Source organism: Nycticebus coucang, chromosome 21, assembly GCF_027406575.1.
Source record: "Nycticebus coucang isolate mNycCou1 chromosome 21, mNycCou1.pri, whole genome shotgun sequence".
NCBI lineage: Eukaryota > Metazoa > Chordata > Mammalia > Primates > Lorisidae > Nycticebus > Nycticebus coucang.
Window position 1 is genome coordinate 34,589,846 of NC_069800.1, and position 18,498 is coordinate 34,608,343.

Consider the following 18,498-nt stretch of genomic DNA (forward strand, 5'->3'; position numbering starts at 1 on the left):
CAAGTCACAAGACACTAAATTTTATCTTTAAAATATACTGAATAGAAAATTTAGTAGAACATCCCTGGGTAGCTGGATGATAGCTTCTGGTTGTGATTTCTGAAAAAGTGCTTTGCCCACAAAACCATTTTTAGTTTGGGAATGTAAGATACCCCAAATTTAGAGATTTTCCCCAAATTTTACTTGCCTATTTTTTTCACTTTTAAGATGAAATAGAACTCTAACAAGCTATGTTTATTCTCAGAAAATGTTTTAGTTACCTACCTTCTTATCACTTGGCATTAATTTTAAGTGCTGTGTAGTCACCACAGAGTAAGATTAGAGACAAAACCTAATTTTGAATTTTTTTAAATTCAAACCATTAACTCAGGGTAGATCAAAGATTACTGAGGACATCGATGTATAATAATAAGCAAAACTGGGCAGCACCTATGGCTCAAGGGGTAGGGCCCCAGACCCATATACCAGGGGTGGCGGATTCAAACCCGGCCCCCGCAAAAAACTGCAAAAAAAAAAAAAAAAAAAAAGGAAGAAGAAGCAAAACTTTGCACTACTGTTGGGAATGCAAGCTAATATGTCCTTTTTGTAAAGAAGTATGGAGAATACTCAGGGATCTAATAGACCTGCCATTCGATCTTGCAATTCCTCTATTAGCTATATATCCAAAAGACCAAAAATCACTTTATAACAAAGATATTTGCACCAGATTGTTCATTGCAGCTCAATTCCTAATAGCCAAGTCATGAAAGAAGCCCAAGTGCCCATCGAACCATGAATGGATTAATAAATTGTGGTATATGTACACCATGGAATATTATGCAACCTTTAAAAATATGGAGACTTTATATCTTTTATGTTTATATGGATGGAGCTGGAACATATCCTACTTAGTAAAGTATCTCAAGAATGAAGGAAAAATTATCCAATGTACTCAGTACTATTATAAAACCAATTTACAATCACTCACACTTTCATATGAAGAATAAATCACAACTATAGCCCAGGAGAAGGGGGGAGGGCAGATGGAGGGAGGGTGAATGGAGGGATCATACCTATGGTGCATATTGCAAGGGTACATGTCAGATCTACTAAGTATAAACATATTTTGGGGGGGGGGTTATTATTAAATCATAGCTGTGTATATTAATGTGATCATGGGGCACCATACACTGGTTTTATAGACCGTTTGACACATTTTCATCACACTGGTTAACATAGCCTTCCTGGCATTTTCTTAGTTATTGTGTTAAGACATTTATAGTCTACATTTACTAAGTTTCACATGTACCCTTGTAAGATGCACCGCAGGTGTAATCCCACCAATCACCCTCCCTTCACCCATCCTCCCCCCTCCCTCCCCTCCTTGTCCCCTTTCCCCCTATCCTTAGGTGATAACTGGGTTACAGCTTTCATCTGAAAGCCATAAATTAGTTTCATAGTAGGGCTGAGTACATTGGATACTTTTTCTTCCATTCTCGAGATACTTTACTAAGAAGAATATGTTCTAGCTCCACCCATGTAAACATGAAAGAGGTAAAGTCTCCATCTTTCTTTAAGGCTGCATAATATTCCATGGTGTACATATACCACAATTTATTAATCCATTCATGGATTGATGGGCACTTGGGCTTTTTCCATGACTTAGCAATTATGAATTGGGCTGCAATAAACATTCTGGTACAAATATCTTTGTTATAATGTGATTGGTGGTCTTCTGGGTATATACCTAGTAGAGGAATTATAGGATTGAACGGCAGATCTATTTCTAAAAACACTTAGATCTCTAAGTGTTCTCCAAACATCTTTCCAAAAGGAATGTATTAATTTGCATTCCCACCAGCAGTGTAGAAGTGTTCCCTTTTCTCCACATCCACGCCAACATCTCTGGTCCTGGGGTTTTGTGATATGGGCTAATCTTACTGGAGTTAGATGATATCTCAAAGTAGTTTTGATTTGCATTTCTCTGATGATTAAAGATGATGAGCATTTTTTCATATGTCTGTAGGCCATGCACCTGTCTTTTTCAGAGAAGTTTCTCTTCAAGTCCCTTGCCCAGCCTGCGATGGGATCACTTGTTTTTTTCTTGCTTATACGTTTGAGTTCTCTGTAGATTCTGGTTATTAAACCTTTGTCAGAGACATAACCTGCAAATATCTTCTCGCATTCTGAGGGCTGTCTGCTTGCTTTACTTACTGTGTTCTTGGCTGTGCAGAAGCTTTTTAGTTTGATCAGGTCCCAGTAGTGTATTTTTGAAGCTGCTTCAATTGCCCAGGGGGTCCTCCTCATAAAATACTCGCCCAGACCAATTTCTTCAAGGGTTTTCCCTGCACTCTTTTCTAGTATTTTTATAGTTTCATGTCTTAAGTTTAAATCTTTTATCCAATGAGAGTCTACCTTAGTTAACGGTGAAAGGTGTGGGTCCACTTTCAGTCTTCTACAGGTTGCCAGCCAGTTCACCCAGCACCATTTGTTAAATAGGGAATCTTTTCCCCACTGAATGTTTTTAATTGGCTTGTCAAAGATCAAATAACGGTAAGTAGCTGGATTCATCTCATGGTTCTCTATTCTGTTCCAGACATCTAATTCTCTGTTTTTGTGCCAGTACCATGCTGTTTTGATCACTATCAATTTATAGTATAGTCTGAGGTCTGGTAGCATGATTCCTCCTGCTTTGTTTTTATTTCTGAGTAATGTCTTTGCTATTCGAGGTTTTTTCTGATTCCATATAAAACGAAATATTATTTTTTCAGGATCTTTAAAGTATGACAGTGGAGCTTTAATAGGGATTGCATTAAAATCGTATCTTGCTTTGGGTAGTATGGACATTTTAACAATGTTGATTCTTCCCAGCCATGAGCATGATATGTTTTTCCATTTGTTAACATTTTCAGCTATTTCTTTTCTTAGAGTTTCATAGTTCTCTTTATAGAGATCTTTCACATCCTTTGTTAGATAAACTCCCAAATATTTCATCTTCTTTGGCACTACTGTGAATGGAATAGAGTCCTTAACTGTATTTTCAGCTTGACTATTGTTGGTATATATAAAGGCTACCGATTTATGAATGTTGATTTCATAACAGAGTATAACTATCTTAACAATAATTAAGTAAATGAGGTAAGGGATATATTAACTAGTACAATGTAAGCATTACAAATTATATATGAAATCAGCACATTGTACCCCATAAATGCATTAATGTATACATGATCTACTTCTTTATGATTTAATAATAATAAGCAAAACTTCCAAAATTTAGATTGATTTTCCTTTTTTTTTTGAGACAGAGTCTCATCCTGTCACCCTCAGTAGAGTGCAGTGGCATCACAGCTCACAGCAACCTCCAAATCTTGGGCTTAGGAAACTCTCTTGCCAGGGCTTCCTGAGTACCTGGGACTACAGGCACCTGCCACAACGCCCAGCTATTTTTGTTGCAGTTTGGCCGGGGCCGGGTTCGAACCTGCCACCCTGGGTATATATGGTCCGCGCCCTACCCACTGAGCCACAAGCGCCGCCCTCTATTTTTTTTTTTTTTTAGACCATCTCACTTTGTTGCCCTCAGTAGAGTACCATAGCGTCACAGCTCACAGCAACCTCAAACTCTTGGGCTTAAGTGATTCTCTTGCCTCAGCCTCCCAAGTAGCTGGGACTACAGGTGTCCAACACAACGCCCAGCTATTTTCTTGTTGCAGTTGTCATTGTTGTTTAGCTGGCCCAGGCTGGGTTTGGACCCACCAGCCTTGGTGCATGTAGCTGACACCGGAACCATGGTGCTACAGGCACCAAGCCTAGATTGATTTTCTAATCTTTTTTATGTTACTTATCAGTCAGTCTCATCAGGCAATGCTGTGTTAAACTGAATCATGAGGTAATCAACTTCATTTATTTTCCCTTCATATTAGGGAGTTAGTCCAGAAGGGCATATAGTAATGTTTTTTCTAGCAGTTAGTCTAGTAGCATATATTAATGTTTTTACCCAAAACTTAATTTACTTTCAAAAAAATTTTGTTCCAAAGAAATTTTAAAATTGCTTTTCAGTAGAATATTGCATCATTACTTAACTTAAAAGAATGTTGCTAAAATGATCTGTCTCAAACTGCAAAAGAAATTTTCTCCAGTATTGAATAGGGAGGTAATAAAATATATACACACAAAAAATATCTGTGAGTATAATGAGAAATTTTTTAAATTACAAATTTATGGCATAAGAACAAACTTTTTTGTCTTACAGGTTATATTAAAAGAGAAAGTAAAAGAACTGAATTTACATGAGGTAAGTTACTTATATCTTTTCTTGAGCTGTGTTTTAGTAGAAGCAGTATGCTATGGTATGCTTAAACACCTTTATTTTCAGAAGCTGAAAAGAAGGCTTGTTTTGATCAGGTTAGTAGAATATTTGAGGATGAGAGCACATAAAAGTCAATTGTGTGAAGGCTTTACTAGAGTAACGTAAGTCAGGCACAGTGGCTCACACCTGGAATCCTAGCCACTTAGGAGACTGAGGCAGGAGGGTCACGTGAGACTAAGAGTTCGAGACCACTCTGGGCAATATGCAAGACTCCATCTGTAAAAAACTTTTTTTTAAATTAGCTAAGGCTGGACGTGGTTGCTCACACCTGTAGTCTCAGTAATTTGGGAGGCTAACATGGGACAATCACTTGAGGCCAAGAGATGGAGACCAGCCTAGCAACAGAGTAAGATCCTGTCTCTACAAAAAGTAAGAAAACAGACTTGGGCCTGTGGCTCAAGCGGCTAAGGCGCCAGCCACATATAACTGAGCTAGTGAGTTTGAATCCAGCCTGGGCCTGCCAAACGACGATGGCTGCAACCAAAAAATAGCTGGGCATTGTGTTAGGCACCTGTAGTCCCAGCTTCTTGGGAGGTGGAGGCTTAAGCCCAGGAGTTGGAGGTTGCTGTGCGCTGTGATGCCATAGCACTCTACCCAGGTGACAGCTTGAGGCCCTGTCTCAAAAATAAATAAATAAATAAATAAGAAAACTTAGTTGGGCGTGTTTAACTACTCCTGTAGTTCCAGCTACTTGGAATGCTAGAGCGGGAGACTTACTTGTGCCCAGGAGTTTGAGGTTGCAAAATGAGCCTGGTAACAGCACTACACTCTACCCAGGCAACAGAATAAGACCTTGTCTCCAAAAAAGTAAATTAAAATAAATTCAAAATTAGTTGGGCATGGTGGCACATACCTATAGTCCCAGCTGCTCAGGAAGCTGAGACAGAAATCCAAGGCTGCAGTGAGCTGTGATTGTGCCACTGTACTCCAGCCTAGGTCACAGAGCAAGACTCCGTATCTTAAGAAAGGGGGGTGGAGGGGAGTAATAATAACTTATATTTTTAATAGGGATGGTGCCAATCTGAGGTTTCACGGCAAAGATGTTGCTTGCTGTCCATGCTGTATGAATAGGAGATAGATATAAATTAGTTTTTCTACTCAAGATGAGTTTTCACCAATTTCACCTTTGAAAATGATTCCAAATATTCCCTTCTTACTAACAGCACCAAAAAAGGACAGTAGTTATATCATAGGGATAGGGGTTTGGGAGAGTGAGAGACAGGGATGGAATAGGGGTACATAGAGATATGAACCTTGGGATTGTTTAGCTATTAAGTCGCATGGTTGGTTCACAGGTGCTTGCAGTATTATGCTTTGTAACTTGAGTACAAACTTGAGTGTGTATATCCTGCTGTATATGTTAAGATTGTAAGAATTCTTTTAATTCTATTCCTTGTGTTGCCTCTGGTAACAAATGTTCTGAATTTTTACTTTTATTGTCCCTTCCCTTGCTCCCTTTCTGAGTTTTTGAATCAGTGCTTAAAGCTGTACATTGTAATATCTATGTCTTTTTTTTATTTTTTTATTATTAAATCATAGCTGTGTACATTAATGCGATCATGGGGCACCATACACTGGCTTTATAGACCATTTGACATATTTTCATCACACTGGTTAACATAGCCTTCCTGGCATTTTCTTAGTTATTGTGTTAAGACATTTATATTCTACATTTACTAAGTTTCACATGTACCCTTGTAAGATGCACCACAGGTGTAATCCCACCAATCACCCTCCCTCCGCCCATCTTCTCCCTCCCTCCCCTCCAGCTCCCCCTTCCCCATATTCTTAGGTTATAACTGGGTTATAGCTTTCGTGTGAAAGCCATAAATCAGTTTCATAGTAGGGCTGGGTACATTGGATACTTTTTCTTCCATTCTTGAGATACTTTACTAAGAAGAATATGTTCCAGCTCCATCCACGTAAACATGAAAGAGGTAAAGTCTCCATCTCTCTTTAAGGCTGCATAATATTCCATGGTGTACATATACCAATAACCCAACATGGTGAAGTCACCTTGCCAGTCTCTTCGAAGAATGTTAATTTGGGCTCGGTGCCTGTAGCTCAGAGGCTAGGGCACCAGCCACTGAGAGCTGGCAGGTTCGAATCCAGCTCAGGCCTGCCAAACAACAATGACTACTACAACCAAAAATAGCCGGGCATTGTGGCAGGCGCCTGTAGTCCCAGCTACTTGGAAAGCTGAGGCAAGAGAATTGCTTAAGCCCAAGAGTTTGTGGTTGCTGTGAGCTGTGATGCCACAGCACTCTACTGAGGATGACAAAGTGAGACTCTGTCTCCAAAAATAATAATAATGTTAATTTGTAAAGTTATTTGAATAATAATAATTACCTTATTGTTAAATATGTTGAAATTGTCTATTGCTATTGCTCTTTTGTTCTTTCTGCCTTTTTTTTTTTTTTTTAAAGACAGAGTTTCAGACTATTGCCCTGAGTAGAGTGCTGTGGCATGATAGCTCACAGCAACCTCCAACTCTTGGGCTTAAGAGAGTCTCTTAAGCCTCCCAAGTAGCTAGGACTACAGGCACTCACCACAATGCCCAGCTATTTTTTTTTGTTGTCATTGTTGCAGTTGTCATTGTTGTTTTAGCTGGCCCAATCTGGGTTCAAACCCACCAGCCTCAGTATATGTGGTCGGCACCGTAACCACTGAGCTACGGGCACTGCCCCTGCATATTTTTTTCAAAAAGTTGATGTGTTACTACTTAACAGTACTTTAGACCTAATCTTGGATTAAACTCAAGGATCAATTACTATTTGATTTTTAACTTTTCCCCAAAGTTACAAGGTGATCTATTTTTCTCTTTGGAATCTTTTTGATGACCATAAATGAAAAGATTAAATTCTTACCAGGACTGTTGGAACAGAGGTTATCCTTATTGGTTTGACCCATTAATTTAGAAACTTTATCCTGAATAAGTACATTGAGTTGCATCTTTATGTATCAGAGTAAGTATCTCAGCTGTATCCACCAATTTCCAGTTTCTCTAAATCTGGCTATTTGTATCTAGGCTTTGATTTGTTCACTACAGTATCCCCAGCTCTGATTATGGTGAGTTGCTTCTTCCATTGAATTTCTTTTGTGCCTTCATCAAATCAAATGGCCATATTTTGTGACTCTACATCTGGATTATTCCGTTCCCTTGATTTATATGCCTGTTTTGTCATCAGTACCACAGTGTCTTGACTACTGTAATTTTAAAGTAAATCTTAAAATCAGAAAGTGTGATTCCTCTATCTTTATTATTTTCCAAAATTATATTAGCTAGTCTAGTTCCTTCTTCCATGTAAATTGTAGCATCAGCTTGTCTATATCTGCAATAAGATATCTCTAAGATTTTGATTTGTATTGCATTAAATCTATAATACAGTTAGAGAGGACTGAACTATACCACATTGAGTCTTCCAGTCTATGAATTCATTATTTCTTTCCTTTTATTTATTTATTTGAAGCTCTGTTATTAAGTATATACACAATCTTCTTAGTGATTTGACCCTTTTATCAAGATCTCTCTTCCTCTTTGGCAGTTTCCTTTGCTTTGAAACCTTTGTCTGATATTGATATAGCCACTTTGGCTTCCTTGTAATTAATGTTGGCATGGTAAGTGTTCTTCCATCCTTTCATTTTTAATCTACCTATATTATTATGTTAGGTAGATTATATTATGTAATATTATATTATAAAAAATTATATTAATTGTTTTTCTTGGAGACAGAGTCTCACTTTGTTACACAAGCTAGAGTGCCATGGCATAAGTTTAGCTCTGAGCAAACCCAAACTCTGGGGTTCAAGCGATCCTCCTGCCTCAGCTTCCCAAGTAGCTGGCACTACAGCGTGAAGTAACTTTTCTTATAGATAGTATATGGTTAAGTCATCTGTTGTTTTTGACTGTACCAATGTCTTTTAATTAGTGTATTTAAAGCATGTATATGTGTTTAGTATTAGGTCTACCATTTTCTTATTTGTCTTCTGCTTTTTTCTCTTTTTTTATTCTCTTTCCCTTTTCTTGTCTTTTGGGTTATTTGAACATTTTTTTAATATTTCATTTTAATTCATCTATTGTCATTTTTATCTTATTTCTTTGTATAATATTTTAGTTGTGGCTTTAGGAATTACAAAATAAATATTTAGGGCTGATCATGGTAGCTCACATCTGTAATCTTAGCATTTTGGGAGGCTTAGGCAGGATGATCACTTGAGGCCAGGAGTTGAAGACCAGCCTGGGCAGCATAGCAAGACCCAGTCTCTACAAAAAATAAATGCACAAATAAATATTTAGAATCAAATTTTTAGCACTTGAATTGGAATGTGCACCTTACCACTATATAAATCCCTTTTCCATCCCCTATTTATGTAATAATTATCATATTACATCTATATACATTGAACATTCCATCAGACAATAATTGTGTTTTTCTTTTCACCATCAGACATATCTTTATTTTTTTTTTTAGAGACAGGGTTTTACTTTGTCACCCTCCGTAGAGTGCCGTGGGCGACAGCTCACAGCAACCTCCAGCCCTTGGGCTTAGGTGTTTCTCTTGCCTCAGCCTCCTGAGTAGCTGGGACTACAAGCGCCCGCCACAATGCCCAGTTATTTTTTGTTGCAGTTTGACCGGCGCCAGGTTCAAACCCGTCACTCTTGGTATATGGGGCCAGCACCCTACTCACTGAACCACAGGCGCTGCCCACATCAAACATATTTTTAAAGATTCAAGAGGAGAATAGTCTGTTACATTAATCAGAAATAATGATAATATTTACCATTTCAGTTGCTTTTCATTCCCTATAATCTAAGGTTATGTTATTTCCCTTTTATCTGATGAACTTCCTTTAGCAATTCTTTTAGTTTACCCTCATCTGAGAAAATCTTTGTTACACCTTCTCTCCTAAAGGACATTTTGGTTGTATATAGAAGTCTGGGCTGATATTTTCTTTCTTTTAGCACTTTAAAAATGTGCCACTTCTGGGCGGCGCCTGTGGCTCAGTGAGTAGGGCGCTGGCCCCATACGCTGAGGGTGGCGGGTTCAAACCCAGCCCCAGCCAAACTGCAACAAAAAAAAATAGCCAGGCGTTGTGGCGGGCGCCTGTAGTCCCAGAAAAAAAATGTGCCACTTCCTTCTGGCCCTCTGTGGTTTTTGATGAAAAATCCACAGTTATGTGAATCATTGATCCCTTATCAATAATCATTTTTTTTCTGGCTGTTTTGGAGATGTTTTTCTTTGTCTTTAGTTTTTAGCATTTTTATTGTGATATGTCTGGGCATGAATTTCCTTGCATTTATCCTTTTTGGGATTTTTCTCAGCTTCACAAATATGTAGGTTTGTCTTTTGCCACTCTTGGGAAATTTTTAGCCATTATTTCTTCAAAAAAAATTTTTTTTCTGCATTTCGCTCTCTTTCCTTCTGAAACTCCAGTGACACAAATGTTAGCCCTTTCCTTGTTGTCCCACAGGTCCTTGATTCTTTTTTTTTCTCCATTTTCTTCAGTTTTGAGTAATTTGTATTGTTCTGTCTTCTAGTTCATCGAGTCTTTCCTCTGTCCCCTCCATTCTACTGTTGAACCAACCCACCCATTAAATTTTTCCTTTTAAATATTCTATTTTTTAGTTATAAATTTTTCATTCAATTCTTCCTTATATCCTCTCTTTGCTAATATAGATGTTTGTTTTAACATTTGTTTCAAGAGCATTCATGATTGCTCATTTGAGTGTTATAAGACCTTAAAGATCTTTGTTATATAATTCCACCATCTCTGTCGTCCTGTCACTGATGTCTGTTGATTGTCTCTTCCCATGTTGAGTTGTGATTTTCATGGTTCTTCGTATGTCAAGTAATTTTGGATTAAATCCTGACTATTTTTAATATTTCGTTATGAGACTCTTTTGAGTAATTTGTGTCTTTTGAGTAATTTGTGTCTAATTTGTAACTTGTGTCTTGTTTAAATCCTATGGAGGATGTTTTGGCAGGCAGCTGACCTGGTAAGGGCACAAATTCCAACCTGCCTTCCATGGGCTATGGTTTCAATGTGAGTTTGGCTTTCAAAGCCTTTACAGTGCTGTCTAGATCTGTCTTGTGTTCACCACCCAGCAGTCAGACTGGCACCTGATTCGCTGAGTTCCCCAAGTCTTCTGTTTACTAATTAGAATTACATCTATGCATATGCAGGTCAGGGTTGATTCCAGAAGTTCATAGCTTTATAGAGTTGCTTTCCCAAGTTTCACTCTTGTGCTTTCTGGTTCCCTGCAGTGCCCCCTTTGAGTCTCCATCCAGTACTGCCCATCTGATTCCGCAAGGGCACTGAGTCTGAAGCCAAGGAGAAAGGAATACAGTGAGCAAAAAGAACAAGGGGATTTGTCCTCACTTCTAGGAGCCATAGCTCCAGGAATCAAAGAGGAAGAGTGTTTATTTCTTGTCTTCTTTATTTATTTATTTATTTTGAGACAGCCTCAAGCTGTCACCCTGGGTAGAGTACTGTGGCATCACAGCTCACAGCAACCTCTGACTCCTGGGCTCAAGCGATTCTCCTGCCCCCACCTCCCAAGTAGCTGGGACTACAGGCACCCGCCACAACGCCCAGCTGTTTTTTGGTTGCAGCCATCATTGTTGTTTGGCGGGCCCGGGCTGGATTCGAACCTGCCAGCTCAGGTGTATGTGGCTGGTGCCTTAGCCGCTTGAGCCACAGGCACCGAGCCTATTTCTTGTCTTCTTTATGCCCCCATTGCAAGCTGTTATCAGTACTGCTGCTGCCACCACAAGATTGCCTGGAGGTAAGAGTGTAAGGAAATGGAGGAAATATGAGAAACAACTGGAGGATTTACCCCCACTCCTTCTGGGCTTTACCGTGTTCCTTTCTTGGTTCCTTGAGACATAGAAAGGAACACGGTAAAGGAACACGGTTTCACCCAGATTCTTCTCTGCACCACAGTGCTCACTTCTAGGTTTTCACCTTCATTGAGTTATGGCCAGCGGATACCAAAGGGAGTCCAGGATTCACGACCAATGTGGAGATATTTTGAACTCCGGTGTTTTTTTTTCCAGTCTACCTATTGCTAATTCTCTTCAGAGTCTTCGTATGTCCTGTATTCTGTCTGGGAATACTTTGCACACAGTGGGAAAGAATGGGTTGCATATGTTTAATCATCTTACCAGAATCAGAACCAGTTTTATAACATATTTTGAACAGTATATTATTATAAATAGTTGTGTGTGGTTGGTTGGATGGTTGGTTGGTTTTTGCTGCCATACAGAATTTTAGTGCCCAGAACAAAGCATCTATTTGGAACTATCCCAAAGCCTTTTTTCTTGGACTTTTACTGGGTAATTAGGACTGTCAAGTGAGTACCTTTGAGATAAATGTCACCACACTGATCAAGGCTTTTCTAATAGCAAAGGACAAAGCCTAATCAGAATGACTTGAGAAATAAAGGCAACTTATGAGAAGTCAAAGGAAGGACTGGCTTTGGACAAGGTTGGATTCAAGAAGTCACAGTATAACCCCTGTCTCACTCGCTTCCTGCACAGGGATTTTATCCTCATACTTATGTGAGGGGAGTGGCCACTAGGAGTTGCAGGCCAGCATCTTTACACTTTTCTTATCAAGGAACTTTCAGTTCCTTTCAGTACTGTCACTTTTCTACAGGGTGTCTCAAAGATCACCATATGAGAAAAAATTAACAAGCTCATGTTATATTTTATGTTTTTTATGTTTATATATCAATACATAGAGAAATATTTTGTAAATATTTTATAATACTTTGTAAAGAATATTTTGTAAATTGGCTTGGCACCTGTGCCTCAAGCTACACCTGAGCTGGCGGGTTTGAATCCAGCCCGGGCCCACCAAACAACAATGATGGCTGCAACCAAAACATAGTCGGGCGTTGTGGTGGGCGCCTATAGTCCCAGCTACTTGGGAGGCTGAGGCAGGAGAATCACTTGGGCCCAGAAGTTGGAGGTTGCTGTGAGCTGTGATGCTACAGCACTGTACCCAGGGTGACAGCTTGAAGCTCTGTCTCAAAAAAAAAAAAAAAAAAAGAATATTTTGTAAATTAAGGTACATTTAGCTACAATTTCCCTATGTATGTATGTGTGTATATATGGCAACCTTTGGGATACGCAGGAGAATTTGATCAAGGAGGCACTAGTCAATCTCATAAAGTAAGAAGGCCAGGTATCTAGTGGCATTTGGCAGTCCATCTAGAAATTAGGGCCTGGCATAATTCTGATGACACCAAGAACAGGCTTGCAACTGGTTTGGACTTATGCTCTGTGTCTGTAAAGAAAACATGACCTAACCATAGTTATTTCCTTGGGCATGGCTAGATTTTCTCCTCCTTCTCTATTCCTCTTCCTCCTCCCCAGAGGTTCCTGCCTTGAGCTTTTATAATGGAGACTTTAGAGGGTAATAAGAGGAAAGGTCACTTAGGTTAGGGCTAGGGTGCCATCCAGAGTGCCTGAAAATGGATAGTGAAGTCACCCTTAGATAGCTAGGTTGGTTTGTTTGCCATACCACCACAAACACCAGACTGCATGGGTCTCAGCTTCAGTCTCTTCTAGTCATTGAACATATTGGCATGTCACCTGGGCAGATAAGGCAGCCTCTGCTCTGCTACTCCAGCAGAGAAGGCCTTACCCACCTGTTGTGGCCATGTGGGCCAATCAGAGCATACATAGCCTTGCAGAACCCTGCACCTGTGTCCATAGTATAGCCATGCAGCCAGTCATGTGGCTTCCATTCTTGAACCTTAGGGACCTTATTTTCTTCCATCATGCTGGTATTGCCTGTATATACAGAAAGAAAAGGAGAACCTACTTGCCTCTGCATCTCAGCAGCAATTAGAATTCTAACTATACAAGGACCAGGAAGAGATGTCTTTAGGTCAGCTTTCTAGGTCAGGCAGGAAGTGAGGATTTGTGTGGCAGACATACTCTGGCCTTGCTGTGTCCTGCTCTCCATAGAAAGAGAGTACACAAAGGTAATGTTGTTGGAGAGCTCTGTGTGGAGTGTAGTGAAGGACATCTTTTCCTCATTCTTACCCCCATAAGTTCATCCTCTTCCCTTTGTTCCAATTAGGAGATGGCTATGTGAATCCTGCCTCATCCTTTTCTTACGTAGGAGGAAATTTAAGCCTGCTTGGTCTTTGTAAGATTATTGATCAGTCTCCTTATAAATCACATTCCTGAATTTATTTTTAAATCAGTATACAAATATTTGGAGCCCACCTTGAACGGACATTTCTCCAAAGAAGATACACAATGGCCCATAAGCCCAACTTCACTAGCCATTAACCACCAAGAGAAATAACCATTTTACACCAACTAGGACAGCTATAATAAAAAAAAATAGATGATGGCCAGAGGCAACAGCTCAAGCCTATAATCCTAGCACTCTGGGAGGCCAAGGCGGGAGGATCCCTCCAGTCCAGGACTTTGAGACCAGCCTAAGCAAGAGTTAGACCCTATCTCTACAAAAAAAAGATAAAATTAGCTGGACATTGTGGCAGATGCCCCTCGTTCAGCTATTTGAGAGGCTGAGACAGGGGAGGATCGCTTGAGCCCAGGAGTTTGAAGTTGCAGTGAGCTAGCACTCTAGCCCAGGTGACAGAGAGAGACTCTGTCTCCAAAAAATAAATAAATAGGCCAGGCAAGGTGGCTCATGCCTGTAATCCTAGCACTCTGGGATGCCAACGTGGGTGGATAGCTTAAGCTCATGAGTTCAAGACCAGCCTGAGCAAAAGCAAGACCCCATCTCTACTAAAAAAAATAGAAAAACTGAGGCAGGAGGATCGCTTAAGCCCAAGAGTTGGAGGTTGCTGTGAGCTATGACTCCACATCACTGTACCTAGCATGACAGGTTGAGACTCTGTCTCAAAAAAATAAATAAATAATAAAAAAGAAAGATGACAATAAGTATTGGTGATGCTAGGCCTCATACAGTACTAGTACTAATGTAAAATGCAAATCAGTTTGGTAGCTCCTCAAAGAGTTAAATATAGAGTTAATATATGACCCAGCAATTTCACTCCTTGGTATATGCCCAAAAGAATGAAAAAGAGGGATTCAAACATATACTTGTACACGAGTGTTTTGGCTATTCACAAAAGGTAGAAGGGACCCAAGTGGCCATCAACAGATGAATGGATAAACAAAATGTGGGATGTATACAAAGGGATATTATTCAGCCCTAAAAATGAGAGAAGTATTGCTGTGTACATGTTTATGTTATAGATGAACATTGAAGACATTATGCTAAGGGAAAGAAGACAAAAGACTTCATATTAAATGATTTCATTTATATGAAATGTCTGGAATAGAGAAATCCATCAAAACAGATAGTAGATTAGTGGTTGTTTACCAAAGACAAGGGAAAATAGAGAATTAGAGACTGCCTAGGGGTATGGACTTCAGGGGGAGAATGGGATGATGAAAATGTTCTAGAATTTGATCATGGTGATGGTGACACAAATATATACTTAAAAACTGCTGAGGTGTATACTTATTTAAAGTAGTAAATATTATGGTATGCTAATTATATCTCAGTTTTTTAAAAGGTGATAAAAAGTCACACTGGAGAAACAATCTCATCAAAACCTGAAGAGTAACACTTATTTATAGAATATGATCTGTAAAGGAAAGTTGTAAAATGAGTTTTGGCTTTCAGGGAACTTCTACAAAGTCATATCTGAGGCTTCTCACTTTTTGTGATTACCACTGACTTTTGGTTACCTTTAGCATTTAACATGTCAAAATTTATCTTGTGTGTTTTTTTTTCAGGTGACTATAGTCTTCATATTTGTTTATTTAGAACTTAATTGCTTTTTATAACCATTAATAAACACTCCATTTTGAAAAGGCTACAAAGCTAATTTTGGATCCTGAAAAATTAAATGAACAAAAATGACCAACTTGTCCAACTTGCACTTCAGTAAGATAAGTGCTGAATCTCCATAGGATAGTCCTGACGCTCTTTCAGAAGGCTAGGCTGGGGCTCAGTGCCTGTGCTCAGTGGTTAGGGCACTGGCCACATACATGGGGGCTGGAGGGTTCAAACCCAGCCCGGGCCTGCTAAACAACGACAACTACAACAACAAAAAAATAGCCAGGCATTGTGGCAGGTGCCTGTAGTCCCAGCTACTTGGAAGGCTGAGGCAATAGAATCGCTTAAGCCCAAGAGTTTGAGGTTGCTGTGAGCTGTGACACCACAGCACTCTACCAAGAGGTGACATAGCAAAACTGTCTCAAAAACAAACAAAAAAGCTAGTCTGGGAGGGAGGCTGGCTTTTGAAGCCAGAAGGCCTGTTCACGGTCTAGGAGATGGAAGCATCATTCCCACTTTACAGAGGAGAAGCTGAGGCCCAAAAAGATACCCCATGGCTGAAACTGTTAGTTTATCTTTGCCCACAGCTTTTCAACCTGGCTCCAAAAAACAAACATAAACATTAATAAAAACAGCTCGTATTAGTGGACTGCCTTAGTGCATCCTCAGCCCTGTCCCCCAGCCTGAGCTGATGACAGTCCTGTGAGGGGTAGAACAGGTCATGTCCTCATTTTACAGATAAAGGAACAGTGCTCTGCAGAATGTCATGAGACCAGAGGCCACATAGCCAGTGGGTGTGCAAGCTGAGGCCAGCCACTGTCCTGCTCCTCTCCCTACTCCCCTGCTGTCTTGTGGGAATGCCAAATCTAAAAAGACACAGTTATCCATCCTCCTCCTGTGGAGATGCTGTCGGCTGTACACAAGGCCCCAAGAGCTCCCTTAAGGATGTTGACAGACCAACATTCTTGGCACTCGCTACAGGATACCAAGAGCCGTGTGTCCTGCCTAGATCCTGTCACATAACCTAGGAAGACCGGGATGTATAAGTTAAGAAACTGGTGACAGTGAAGCCATGGGCAAGAAATGATGCTCTGAACCAAGATCCCTGGGAATACACAGAGAAACAAACAGGGAGGAGTTCAGCCCTTAGGCAGAGGACAGAAATGGTGCAAGAGCGCATCAGTGCAGCACACCTGGTCCCCAGCCAGGCCTGGCCACTCCCCATCTGAATGGCCTTGAGCAATGTGATTATTGTTCTGTACTTCTGTTCCCTCATCTGTAAAATGGGTAAATAAGATGATCCAGAGTGTCCATGGTCACTGGTAAATTCCCAAGAAGTAGTGTGGAACCTGGCATCTCTGATAAGAAGGAGAAGCCCTACTTCCAAGCAGTGGAGACTAATCACCTGTCAGAGAGCAATCCTGGCTCTCCATCTACACAATTTCATGAGTTTTAACTAGTGGGTCTTTATGAACTTTTTATATGACAAAGACAGACACTGACAGAAGGACAGTGCCAAAGTAGGCAGCCCTAGGAACTATAAATAGCACACTATTACGGGCTGTGCCATGAAAACAGGAGAAAAGATGGCCAGGGCTGCCCTACTTAGTAGGCAGAGCACCCCAAGGACAGTTAATTCATCAGAGGCCCCAGGAAATGACACTAGATTATACCTTCATATCTGAGTGTGCCCCTAAATCACACTCTGCTGAGGCACTGCAGGAAAGGGACTGCCTCTTGTCTTCTGTCTCCTACCACCTTTAAGACATGTGACAGGAGGTATAAGGCTCTTCTCATCTATTTAAGCCGGTTTCTTTCACTTAGTAAGTTGTAGGACATTAGAAGTCCCTTCATTCAAATCCCTCAGAAGCCTGTACTCTACTTGGTGGCCTGGAAAGTACTTAGCAAATACTTAGCCTCACTTGTGAATTGTCTTTCAGCTCTGTGCAGTGTGTCTAGAAGACTTCAAGCCTCGAGATGAGTTGGGGATTTGTCCATGTAAGCATGCCTTCCACAGAAAGTGAGTATTGATGTGGAATTATTTAAAGAGACCTGAGTTTGAGGCATAGACCAACTTAACTTGTGGGTTTTGGGACAATGCCAGACAAGCTTGATAGCTTTGTGACTGGCCTATAATGCAGAAAGCTGGCAGCACTCTAAGGGTGGAGGGTATGTGTGTGTATGTAATGATAGGAGGGGTCAGGGTGGTGGAATGTGACCACCATGGAAGGACTTCAGGCACAGAGCCTGACGGAGCTCGCACCTCTTTAAAGCCCAGGCAATACAAAGGGATTTAGCTGGAACTTTCCAGTGAGAGCATCCAACTCCTAAAATTTTGTTTTAATCAAAACCATTCACCCTCAACTAAAAAAAAAAAAAAAAAAAATTGACTCAAAAATGGCCTCAATAAAAAAACTATAGTTTTGCTCAGCGTTTGTAGCACAATGGTTACGGCACTAGCCACATAACACCAGGGCTAGCAGATTTGAACCCAGCCTGGGCCTGCTGAACAAAAATGACAGCTGTAACAAAAAATAGCCAGGCGTTGTAGTGGGCGCCAGCTACTTGGGAGACTGAGGCAAGAGAACTGCTTAAGCCCAAGACTTTGAGGTTGCTGTCAGCTGTGACACAACAGCACTCTACTCAAAAAAAAAATAAAAATAGCCAGGCGTTGTAGCAGGCACTTATAATCCCAGCTACTTGGGAGGCTGAAGCAAGAGGATCCCTTGAGCCCAAGTGTTTGAGGTGACCTATGACACCATGACACTCAAGCAAGGGTGACAAAGTGAGACTCTGTCTCTAAAAATAAAAAAAAAAAAACTGTAGTCTAAATCAATTAGTCTAGATAGTATAGGGCCATCTCCTCCCCCTTCCTACAGACATATAAATATTCCATTTCATGTTTTGTATTCTATTACGAAGTTATTTTCCTACTTCCCATCGCCCTAGGTAGAGTGCCATGGCACCATAGCTCACAGTAACCTCAAACTCCTGGGCTCAGCAGGGTGCAGTGGTTCATTCCTGTAATCCTAGCATGTTGGCAGGCCGAGGCGGATGGATTGCCTAAACTCACAGGTTCAAGACCACCCTGAGCAAGAGTGAGACCCCGTCTCTAAAAATAGCCGGGCATTGTGGTGGGCACCTGTAGTCCCAGCTGCAGTTCCAGCTTGGGAGGCTGAGACAAGAGAATCACTTGAGCCCAAAAGTTTGAGGTTGCCATGAGCCAACGGTTCTCAACCTGTGGGTCGCACTCCACAGGAACTGTATTAAAGGGCCGCAGCATTAGGAAGGTTGAGAACCACTGCCGTGCTCAA

At 40.5% G+C, this 18,498-nt stretch overlaps 1 protein-coding gene across 2 annotated transcripts in view; it reads left to right on the top strand.

The window, feature by feature from the left end:
- Nucleotides 1-18,498, top strand: part of RNF24 (ring finger protein 24) — a 116,002-nt gene that overhangs the window by 88,517 nt on the left and 8,987 nt on the right. For both annotated transcript variants that reach the window (XM_053573622.1, XM_053573623.1), the window contains 2 exons: nt 4,232-4,273; nt 17,125-17,204. In XM_053573622.1, the coding sequence (XP_053429597.1) occupies nt 4,232-4,273; nt 17,125-17,204 (122 nt within the window). The remainder of the gene's footprint in view (nt 1-4,231; nt 4,274-17,124; nt 17,205-18,498) is intronic.